This window comes from Botryllus schlosseri, chromosome 9 (genome assembly GCF_051294905.1).
Source record: "Botryllus schlosseri isolate E-star chromosome 9, Bs_hap1, whole genome shotgun sequence".
In the NCBI taxonomy this organism is placed as follows: Eukaryota; Metazoa; Chordata; class Ascidiacea; order Stolidobranchia; family Styelidae; genus Botryllus; species Botryllus schlosseri.
This window is the reverse complement of record NC_137244.1, coordinates 19,966,166-19,978,664: the sequence shown is the minus strand read 5'-3', so window position 1 is coordinate 19,978,664 and position 12,499 is coordinate 19,966,166. Positions and strand designations below refer to the sequence as shown.

Below are 12,499 nucleotides of genomic sequence, written 5' to 3'. Positions count from 1 at the left end.
CAATCCAAATCCGACAAAATTTCACAAATCCTGTTTTTTCAAAACCTAATCCTAATCCATGCTCATCTCTGCTACGTGATGAGAAAGCGAGAGTAAGATTGCGCAAGCGAAGCATAATGGCGAGTCATTCAAAATATCGGGATAACTATGGTTTGCGGTTTATCGAGGATTGGAGTTTGGAGGACTTGCGTAGACTGGCACTGGCTGACTGAGTTGGGTCGCCTGGTGAACATTTCTTAGTCGTACACACCCAATTTACGTCCTTTTGCCATGTTCGGCTTGTTCGTGTAGGAAAAGGCATTAGGGCCGCTACGTGTGGAAACACCGCAAGATTGATTGAATGTGGATTGCATAAATATCCGCTAGAACTTTCATTCTTTTCTTATCACAGAATTTTCATGATAATTAACTATCGTAATTGCAGAAGATTTAAGAACGATGTCTTGGGTACGTATATAGATATATTATATATCATTTGGGCTGGCCCATGTATGAACTGTGATGGAATCGGTGTCCTATGATCACACCATGTTTTATATTTTATTTATTTTATATTAAATTACTTCAACTTAAAGAATCATCACTGCTCACCTGATATATCAGGCAAAACGGCCAGCGATTCGAGTCGGAAGCTGGGCCTGGGCACAATAATCCGAAAGGGGTGTTAATTATAACTAGTTGAATAGTGAGAGACAATTTTTCGAGTAGCCTACTGGAATTACACACCCCCTGGCCCTGTATGGAATCGTTGTCCTGTGCTCACACTATGTTTTATTTTTTATTAAATTACTTTAACTTGGAAAATCATCGCTGCTCACCTGATATATCAGGCAAAAAGGCCAGCGATTCCAATCAGGCCCCTGGCCCTTGTCACACCAAAGGGGATCACAGCCTCGGAAATCCAGCCTCGGAAAATGACGGGGGATCCGAGCCTCGAATCGGTGAATGCACGCGTACACACCCACGCGCAGGCTAGATGCCAGTTTACCGCGTCATTATTAGATACTCGATTTTGATAACGAATTACTACTCCGCTAATTGAGACCCAATCACGAAACTCATAACAGTGTTAGCCAACATCATTAAGGTGTAGCATACCAAATTTCGTCAACCATTTTAGGATGAAACGCCTTCAAAACCAACGCCGTCCAACATCGACTTTTCCGTTACATCTGTTTGCGGTAGCGTAGGACGCACCTATACGTAATCAACTTTAATATCGAAATTTGCCATTCCCCCAACTCGAAATTTGGTACGAAGTTGTAGGACATTATGACAATGCAACATACCAAATTTCGTAACATATTTTATGTTGGAACACCTTTAAAACTAACGCAGTTCAATACCGACTTTTGCGTTAATCTATTTTACGGGAGCGTAGCACGCACATATACACAGTCAACTTTAATATCGTTACGGGACTGTAGCACGCACCTATACATAGTCAACTTTAAAATCGAAATTTGCCATTCCCCCAACTCGAAATTTGGTACGAAGTTGTAGGACATTATAACAATGCAACATACCAAATTTCGTAACATATTTTATGTTGGAACACCTTTAAAACTAACGCAGTTCCATACCGACTTTTGCGTTAATCTATTTTACGGGAGCGTGGCACGCACATATACACAGTCAACTTTAATATCGAAATTTGCCATTCCCCCAACTCGAAATTTGGTACGCAGTTGTAGGACATTATGACAATGCAACATACCAAATTTCGTAACATATTTTATGTTGGAACACCTTTAAAACTAACGCAGTTCCATACCGACTTTTGCGTTAATCTATTTTACGGGAGCGTAGCACGCACAAGTCGCACATATACACAGTCAACTTTAATATCGTTACCGGACTGTAGCACGCACCTATACATAGTCAACTTTAATATCGAAATTTGCCATTACCCCAACTTGAAATTTGGTACGCAGTTGTAGGACATTATGACAGTGCAACATACCAAATTTCGTAACATATTTTATGTTGGAACACCTTTAAAACTAACGCAGTTCCATACCGACTTTTGCGTTAATCTATTTTACGGGAGCGTAGCACGCACATATACACAGTCAACTTTAATATCGTTACGGGACTGTAGCACGCACCTATACCTAGTCAACTTTAATATCGAAATTTGCCATTCCCCCAACTTGAAATTTGGTACGCAGTTGTAGGACATTATGACAATGCAACATACCAAATTTCGTAACATATTTTATGATGGAACACCTTTAAAACATTTCACAATTAGATTAGAATTAGAATTAGAGCATAACAACATTTAAAAAATTAGATTGGAATCAGATTACTTGGCATTTTGCTCGATTTTAGCGAAATTAGACAACTATAATTATCTAGTTGTCCAAATCTGATACATACTCAGCTTTCTTAAGGGGCCACTTAACATAATTAGCGGTAAACAAAACAATAGCGTAACCGAATGAAGACGTCTCGTAATTATACGGGTGCCATTATATGAACGAAGAGATGTTGCAAAATATCTCAGTGATTTAAAACAAACATCGACATTGCGTGAAATCAGTTTTGCGGAAGCTTTGCGCGATTCCTCGAATGGCGTCATATTCCGTCAAAACAACGGACACCCCGCTGGCATGTGCACTCGTGCCCAATGTTCCCTCTAAGCTGCGCACGTGCGCAAATGCGCAGTGCTGAAACGGTCTCTGCGCACAGAAAATGTAAGCTGCGCACAAAAAATCCGAAGTGATGTTTTTTTTTAATCGTTGCGCACTGTTGTCCAAGGGGCCGCGCAGGCGTGCAGACTAGTGAAAAAATAGAGGGAACATTGCTCGTGCCTGTATATAATGGGCCCTATTCCATTCCGACTCACGTGCTCTTCAATTTTGTAATATGTACATTTGAAGGAGGCAGTTAACGTCGTATGTCCGTCGTATCAGTCAGGTCAAGCTGTCTGATGGAAAAATTTTCTCTGGAGGCAGATTTGGCAGTGTCGTGACGATTGATAGGAATAAATTTGAACAGGCTGCTGAAGAATTTTTCAAATTAAATGAACTCAACTTCTCACGAGATCCCCCGACGGAAATATGGTTATTTCTTGTCAGTAAACTTTTTCCGTCGGTTCTTTCCAAATCGAAAGAGAAAATACGAAATGCCAAGAGAAAATGTAGAGACTTGTGGAAAAGTACATACGATTGTGACTGTGTATATGTGCGTGCCACGCTCCCGTAAAATAGATTAACGCAAAAGTCGGTATGGAACTGCGTTAGTTTTCAAGGTGTTCCAACATAAAATATGTCACGAAATTTGGTATGTTGCATTGTCATAATGTCCTACAACTGCGTACCAAATTTCGAGTTGGGGGAATGGCAAATTTCGATATTAAAGTTGACTGTGTATATATGTGCGTGCTACGCTCCCGTAAAATAGATTAACGCAAAAGTCGGTATGGAACTGCGTTAGTTTTAAAGGTGTTCCAACATAAAATATGTTACGAAATTTGGTATGTTGCATTGTCATAATGTCCTACAACTTCGTACCAAATTTCGAGTTGGGGGAATGGCAAATTTCGATTTTAAAGTTGACTATGTATAGGTGCGAGCTACAGTCCCGTAACGATATTAAAGTTGACTGTGTATATGTGCGTGCTACGCTCCCGTAAAATAGATTAACGCAAAAGTCGGTATGGAACTGCGTTAGTTTTAAAGGTGTTCCAACATAAAATATGTTACGAAATTTGGTATGTTGCATTGTCATAATGTCCTACAACTTCGTACCAAATTTCGAGTTGGGGGAATGGGAAATTTCGATATTAAAGTTGACTGTGTATATGTGCGTGCTACGCTCCCGTAAAATAGATTACCGCAAAAGTCGATATGGAACTGCGTTAGTTTTAAAGATGTTCCAACATAAAATATGTTACGAAATTTGGTATGTTGTATTGTTATAATGTCCTACAACTTCGTACCAAATTTCGAGTTGGGGGAATGGCAAATTTCGATTTTAAAGTTGACTATGTATAGGTGCGTGCTACAGTCCCGTAACGATATTAAAGTTGACTGTGTATATGTGCGTGCTACGCTCCCGTAAAATAGATTAACGCAAAAGTCGGTATATAACTGCGTTAGTTTTCAAGGTGTTCCAACATAAAATATGTTACGAAATTTGGTATGCTGCATTGTCATAATGTCCTACAACTGCGTACCAAATTTCGAGTTGGGGAAATGGCAAATTTCGATATTAAAGTTGATTACGTATAGGTGCGTCCTACGCTACCGCAAACAGATGTAACGGAAAAGTCGATGTTGGACGGCGTTGGTTTTGAAGGCGTTTCATCCTAAAATGGTTGACGAAATTTGGTATGCTACACCTTAATGATGTTGGCTAACACTGTTATGAGTTTCGTGATTGGGTCTCAAGTAGCGGAGTAGTAATTCGTTATCAAAATCGAGTATCTAATAATGACGCGGTAAACCGGCATCTAGCCTGCGCGTGAGTGTGTACGCGTGCATTCACCGATTCGAGGCTCGGATCCCCCGTCATTTTCCGAGGCTGGATTTCCGAGGCTGTGATCCCCTTTGGTCCTTGTCACAGTGTGTTATTGTATCAACGAGAAATATGATAATTCAATGCTCTTTACTCATGGTAGCCTTGAAACCAGCACAGCATTCAAAACATGCACAAGTTTGTTGAACCAACATTTCTGTGAAATATATAGTGATTGGCCAGTAGCATTGTCATACAAGTGCAATAAAATAGAAATAGTCGGAAAATACCAAATTCTGTTCAAGATATGGCAACTGACATTATTTTGTTTATGGTTGCATAGTTAAAAGTTGCATGTTGATTTTTTCTAAATCATCCACCCTCTATCGTGTCATGACTGTTCCTTGACTCGACGCCTTATATTTTATCTAAAATCAAATCAGTCCAGTAGGCTACTCACTCCATTTTGCCCGTATAATTATCATGGCTGTAGTCGCATGGGACAGGCAATTTCCTTTGACAAGTTCATGCCATTGCCGAAGGCTATATTATATCAATTCAAATTGTTACCTCTTCATTTTATTTGCAGGGCAAATTGTCAGATCCTAAGATGTATGGTGCTGAAGAATATTTCATCACATCTCTCGTAGTCTTCATCATAATTGTAATGGTGAAACATTTGATTTATCACACAATCTACTACTGGTGGTATCGCACTGGAAGACTGTACATTCCTATGAAGCTGAATAATCTTCTCACAGGTTTAATGGCTTAGTTCGTTATTTATGCTACATCAATATTCATCTGGATTCATTTATTTGCAGGCAAATCATTACCTCAGAGATTATATGAATTTTCAAAGAATGCGCGGGGAGATTCCGAAATTGTTTCTGTGACGTTGAACGTTATTGAAGCATATTGTGAAAATAAAGAGTTTGCCCTTACCATTGGCACTAAAAAAGGTACGGTATCTCAATTAAATCTAGGTGAATGTGCTTCAAGCTCTCAATGCATCTACTTTTTATGTACCTCAGGTGATTTACTAGAAAATGTATGCACGGAGAGAAAGCCGAAGAATGCTTTAGTTCTCCATTCAATTTGTGGCTATGTGGTCTTGCGCATTCTGAGGTCCTCTCCTGATTGCCATGTTTATGTGGTGGAGCCAGATGAGGAAAAATCTGTATTCACACAAAAACTTGTCGCACTAGTTGGAAAACAGACACAGGTGAATCGACTCTTTTACTCTTGCAGCGGTGTTGTAGGCCTGTATGATTACGAATTAACTACGTGTATTCTAATCCCAACTCTTTGTTCTATTGAAGAGCGGTACTGTGCCTCAGTAAAATATGATAATGGTTACATGTCACAAGCAGAGGTGGTCAGTAACAAAGTACTGCTACTTTTTTGAAGTACTCGAGTAGTTTTCTGCTACTTGGATATTTACTCAAGTAGATTTAATTTCCCGCTACTTTACTTTTACTTATTAATATTATGTGATTTACTTACTTTTCGCTATTCTGAGTTTGTCAAGTGGAAGTAGTTAGATCCTCCAATCCGAAAGACTGCCTGAGGAATCTCATGGCTGTTTTCACGGAATATCAAAGTTTAATTTTCATAAAAGTTAAGTGAAGCCCAGAATTTTTGTCACGCACAGTAGACTATATGATTTCACAAATGTATCGCTGAATATAATTTAGGTTGCGTGGTTCCGTTCACACCGCATTGTCACCCATTTGAAATATTTCATCACAGTAAATATGGCCGATCATAGCGTTTGAAACTACCGTTTCGCAATCTAGCATTTACCTATGTTATCGTAATCTAGCAGCCCATGGCATGACCTAATCTGGGAAACTGGACACTGACTTTTTTTAGCTTTACACCTGTTTTAGCAGACCACTGTTGAAACTTTCTGGTCAAAGGACATGAAATATATTTTCTGCATTTTAGAAGTAGTATTTATATTTCTCTTTCAATTCCCAGTATCATCCGTTGAAGTTCTAATTAGGTTCAGTTCTTTTGTCTGGATAATTAACATGTTGAAGTATTAAAGCAAGTGTAGCAATACCTATATTTACCGAAACTAAAGCTACTCCTCATTTTATTTTTACGATCAGCCATATTTTAACCCTACTCGAACGGCCGGCCTCAAGTCCAAATTTCAGTGCATTTAGTAAAATGTTCATAAAATCTGAACCACGGGACTTGAACCGACACCCAATATATCGCTGTAATCGTGAAACAGCCGCCTAACCAACTGAGCTACTCTCAAAGCGAGAGAGAAACAGGTGATACCCCTATACCAAGAAGTGTTCTCAACTTTTTGAAAATAAAAGAGAATTTGATTTTTGAATTTGCGACTACGTCATACATAGACCTTCTCGGGATGGAATCATCGCCTGACTGATTTCACATCGATATCAGGATTCTAAAATGACCTGAGTGAGGTCCTTACGATAATACAATCGAGTGTAACGACCGCTGATATAGCGATGGCTACAGTTGGATATAACGCGATTGATGCCAGGCGTCTCGCATTCGCCGCACATACACGCGCCGCGAGTTATTCTAGTATCGACGACGTTCAATGATTCATTTCACCACGCCGGTGTATATATTCGCTTTGTACGAGTTACTAAGTACTAGATAGTGCTTTGTCGAAACACACCTTGCTCTTGTACAACAACTAGAACTGAATATATAGTGGTTGGATTGACAGGTAGTCATACCTGCAATATAAAATACAGTGTTTCACTGATATTTTACTGGGCATTTGAAAAAAGATTAGGTCATATTATGCAAGCCTTTTATCGATAATGGTGATGTAGACAATCGCTTTGAGACAAGGGCTGTCTATTGAACCAATAGGCATTTTGAAAACCCAGCTATCACGAAATGCGCATCGCAGCAATCAGTTTCGAAGTGCACAACTCGACCGCTGACTCTACATACCTATTTTATTCGCTAATTTGACAATGGACATTGGACATTCAACCATATTTTGGTTTTGTTCGCTACCATGGGCCAGATCTGAAACATTTTCACCAGAAGTGAAGCCATTTACGGACATAAATTTGCTGTCATATCGATTGCGCGTTGAAGATCTTGTAGCTCGCTGAGCAACATCATGTTGGTAATGCTGTATTAGCATGAAAAGCAGCAATCGATATGCGTAATCTGCAACAGCGAATCTGCGCTAATCACAACAGCAAATCTATTACCGCGTGTTATTGTTTGGGTAATAACATAGTATCGCATCACACGTGTAATACAACAGCAAATCGAAATAATAAAAAGCCAGCACATCTAGCACCAACACATGGAAAAACGTAAGAAACCATTATAGCATTGTCAACTGAAGTTATTGCAAATATATTCCTTGCCCACACTGCAATGAAAATGGGTCAACTGTTTTGACAGAGTTACGCCGAATTTTCTTGCCTCGTGAATCATGGACCAATAAAATACTTTGAATCAAGAAAGTGCATTGATTAGATGGAACCGGGATTTGATGCCATTGGCTTTGCTGGTCGTCAAATTTTCATAAATAACCTGCTCGTTGTGGATGGAAATCTCGAGCAGACACGAAAATACCTTTCAATACCAGAATCGCGACCCGAAGCTTTGATGTGCCGGGTGCATTTCGTTTTATTCGCTACTATGGGAAAGACGTGAAACATTTTCACCAGAAGTGCAGCCATTTACGGACATAAATTTGCTGTCATATCAATAGCGGAGATCTTGTAGCTCGCTGAACAACATCATGGTGGTATTGGTGTATTAGTATGAAAAGCAAAAATATTCAATATGCGTATTCTTCAACAGCAACAGAAAATACATTGCTAAAACCCGCGCATGTTATTTCATAAAATATTTTTACTTCCAGCTCGAAGAATCTTCTGTGCGACTAATTTTTGATTATAAGTATTCCAATAGATGGGCAATGGGCATAACCAACACATGTTAGGAGAAAAGATCTGCAAATGAATTTGATGTCTCGGAGATGCGCTGATTTAGGTCACGGGCGCTGGTTTATCTCACGCGCGCACATTCACGCTAACGTCTTGGCGAATTGTATTTTGCGCAAAACGTTTTCATGTATTCAATCTGTATTTTGAACAGATTATTCGATAGTATAATATGTTATTTATGGCTCGACGTATGCGTATTGATATAAGCTATCCAGCTGGAATAGTTGTAATTGTCTACGACCAGAACAACCCAGGAAATTAGGGATTAAGTAAAGCGTGTTCGTGAAAATACGCTCAGGGCTCATTAATGATTCTGCCGGATATAATGGGTTAACATTCACTAATTGCGCAAAGTGCTCACACCGTATCCGACACAACTTCGTATTGCTCTTCAGCCAAACTACGGGGGGGGGGCATACCATGATAATTTCTAAATCGGGGGTGTTCGACTAAACAAAGTATAAGTATCGCATTCCCATTTCAATACTATCATTTTCTTCCCATGATGCGGACGAATGCTTATGCTGTCGAAAATCTATACCTCATCAATATGAATTAAGCTCTGAGCTCAATTTGCAGCTTTTGACAGTCCATGCGAACGAATTACGGTCGTTTTCACTACTACTTACTTACTTCTGTAGATTTAAAGTCGGTCAATTCTGCTTCTACTTGAAGTAGTTTAGGCTGCTTTTAAATGGACTACTTGTACTTTAGTAGATTTTTGCATCGCTACTTCTACTTGAGTAACTTCCTTGACTACTTTGACCACCTCTGGTGATAAGTATAGTGGCTCGGATTTTTCAGATTTGACAACATCTCAAATTCCTGGTATTTTGTGCTCCGTACCTTTAAAAGAACTTCCCCATTCCTTACTCACTATCCATCGCTGGCTTCCGGCTTGATTTATATTTTGTGTCTCATGGAAATTACATTTTCTTCTCTATTGTATGACACGCAGCCACCATAAACTTGCCAATGGTGTCATAGTGCCTCGGTGCATGTTCACTGTTCACGATTGGTTAGACCCATTTAATTTTAAGACTTCTATCAAAGGTATCACATTGCAGATGAGAGAGCAATGAGTTTGAAAAAGAGACTGCATCACATTTTTGAGGTCTTACAAGAGTATAATCTGCGAGATTCAATTGGGAGTCTATTCAAATTTAAACAAATGATGACTTCAAAAACATACCCTGATGGCACCTACAACTCTAAACATTTCGACATAAAGTAGCCTCTATTCAATAGGAGAAATGATGGGGAATTCTGGTGTCTTGTGATTCCTGGTAGAGAGCATAATTATTTACTCTAGTGTGCCATGTGATCTTTTCAGTTACTTAGTACTACTATAATATTTGCTAACCAAGACTTAAGTCTTTTCTTAGTAGTGACGCAGTAGTCTGAGTTATTTTATCGCAATGAAACAAACGCAAAGAACGGCTGAACCTTGACTCTTGTTGAAGTCATGATTAGATGACAGTTAGTCCCTTCCATCAAACTATTTTTCCGACAACTGGAATAGACATTGATCAGACATTCCTGCACAGCACAGAGGTAGAGGACTGCGATATAACCTAAATGTCAGATTGCACAATGGTCAGTGTAAAGCCTTCAAAAATATTTGACACTGCATTAGCGTTACATTCTATCAATAGCTTTATGCAAGATTCGTTGCATTCTGCCACAAGTGAAATAATGTTAATGCCTTTTGCCTTTTTGTGTACTGAACGTAAAGTAGTAAATCATGTGGGATTTAACTGAGTATAATTTCGCAGGTTACAGTTATACAGAAGAATCCTGAAGAGATCATACCGAAACTTGAAGCAGAATACGACATCAGGAAACTTGATTTCATTTTCATGACATCAACTGCTCCTCAAGCGCCGTATTATCACAAAGTTCTCAAGCAGTTTGAAGAGAGCGAACTCTACCACAAAGGTTCTGAGTCCCAACAAACTGTGATCCTGGCTGACAAGGTCATTCATTTTGAGGAGGGTGAATTCTTGAAGTTGGTCCGTTATTCAAAAGATTACACAACGGAATATCACCAGATGCCTTTGGAGTATTCTCCAGACGATATTGTGGATGGTATGGAAAAGGCAACTTATGTAGGTTAAAATGCAGAGTTCGTGCTGTTGCTTTAGGAAATTATTTTGATTCACATGTGGCCTGGCTATTGCTTGTTACATCCCGTTGATGTGTACTGTAATTTTCCATGTATAATACGCACCCTTAAAATGGCGTGTAACTTGTGGGGAAAGCCTGTACCCATATGTATAGTACGCACCCTGCATTCGCAGCCATGAATAGATATGTTTTAGTATTTGATTTCATTCTGTTCTGCAATGTCACTGTTGAAAAATCATGACGTAACGATCACTAATCATTATTCACTTAACGACATTGTCTCTAAACCCAAGTAAACCAGTGGTTCTCCACCTGGGGGCGCGTGAAAACATCTGAAGGGGGGGCGCGAAGAAGCGGTCAACTGAAATTTTTTTTTGCGCTCTGCGCGATTTACCTCGTATTCACACGTGTTTCTCTATAGACCAAATTTCATATTTTTGAATTCTCTCATCAGCAGTCATAACCTTCCATGCCATCAAACAATCTGTTTGGGTTGCTAGCATCCCGGTTGGATTTTATGATATGACGATAAGGGGGCGTGAAATTTTTCACTATCATAAAGATGGGCGTGTCTAAAAAAAGGTTGAGAACCACTGCTCTAAACGATAGTAGATAGCAGCCAATGCCTGTGCACCAGGCCTGTTGGAGATGCGAATGTAGTGTTTAGGCTGGACTGGCCAGCGATTACATGTTGCGCACATGGCGTGTTGAATATGCGATTGTTCAGGCCTGTCGTTGACGTGATGAATTAGCGAGGATTGTCGCACGCGCAAAAAACAATGACCTCATTTCGATCGCGCACAAACGGCAAAGCAACTCAGCAGGAGTGGAGACCTAATTGGCAACACGCTTCTCGCTAATCGCCATCGCGTAACACTGATAATACGAATTACTGGGCACAATGGCTGAATGTGACGCGCGTTTAAAACAAACATGAAAAAAGGTGTGATTTCAAGTTATGTTTCGAGGGTATTATGCATGTTGAACCCATGCATAATTCGCACCCCCTGATTTTAGGACAAATAATCGGTAAAATTTTGCGCAATATACATGGAAAATTACTGTACATAGCTCTATAAAGACATATTCTACAGTTTCACAGTATCGTAAAGTTTATTGCAAGGGACTGAAAGTCAAATTTTTCATTAGTTATTGTGTTGTAAGCAAATGTATAATTTTTTGCACTTTCTCACGTTGGATAAGTATCGTGGGTCATTTCATTCATGCAATTTTATATTTTACTAGTTGTAGAGGTTGGGGTTCAATAGAAAATGTCATATCACAAACCGCTCTGAACTCAACTTTGCCCTATGATTGGGCCTGTTCGTAGAATACAACATTTGTCTATTTCTGATGTCTCGATTATTCACTTACAAATTGAGCAATTATTTTACCATTTTCTATGTATGGTTGAAGATACAATCCTGTGATTTGAAAGCTTGTCAGAGTTGGAAATCAATGTTTGACACTTTTGAATGAAAACCTCTGCGTGCGCGAAAGATTTTTACTGTGACTTGTGTTGTTTTTATGACTCTGCAATTGGGCACATTCGGGTACCTCAGTCATGTGATTCCGAATTGAGTATTAGGTAAAAAGGATCGTGGTTATGGTACTATCACCTCATAAAAGTGAGTTGAAAAATCAGAGGTGGTCAAAGTAGTCAAGAAATGTACTCAAGTAGAACTAGCACCGAAAAAATCTACTCAAGTACGAGTAGAAGTACATCTTCCATAAGCAACCTAAAACTACTTGAAGTAGAAGTATAATTGACTGACTTTAAAAGTACGTAAGTAAGTAGTTATGAAAAAGATCCTAATTCGTTCACATGGATTGTAAAAAGGTGCAAATTGAGCTATGGGATTGGTGACGAGCTTGATTCATATTGTTGCATACCAGCATGTATACGAATTTCGATAGCATAAGTATTCGTCCACATC

At 39.3% G+C, this 12,499-nt stretch overlaps 1 protein-coding gene across 1 annotated transcript; it reads left to right on the top strand.

The window, feature by feature from the left end:
- The first annotated feature begins 168 nt into the window (after positions 1–168).
- On the top strand, positions 169–12,075 carry LOC145446432 (catechol O-methyltransferase-like). Its single transcript, XM_080324720.1, has 5 exons — positions 169–447; positions 5,054–5,225; positions 5,289–5,426; positions 5,499–5,689; positions 10,211–12,075. Exons 1-5 carry the CDS (start codon positions 439–441, stop codon positions 10,550–10,552), a joined length of 852 nt encoding a protein of 283 aa, XP_080180846.1. The 5' UTR covers positions 169–438; the 3' UTR covers positions 10,553–12,075.
- Positions 12,076–12,499: the final 424 nt, after the last annotated feature.

Coding starts and splice junctions, on each gene's coding strand:
- LOC145446432 (XM_080324720.1), top strand. Junction 5,226..5,288: donor GCTGAATAATCTTCTCACAG/GTTTAATGGCTT, acceptor ATTTATTTGCAG/GCAAATCATTACCTCAGAGA. Junction 5,690..10,210: donor TAGTTGGAAAACAGACACAG/GTGAATCGACTC, acceptor ATAATTTCGCAG/GTTACAGTTATACAGAAGAA.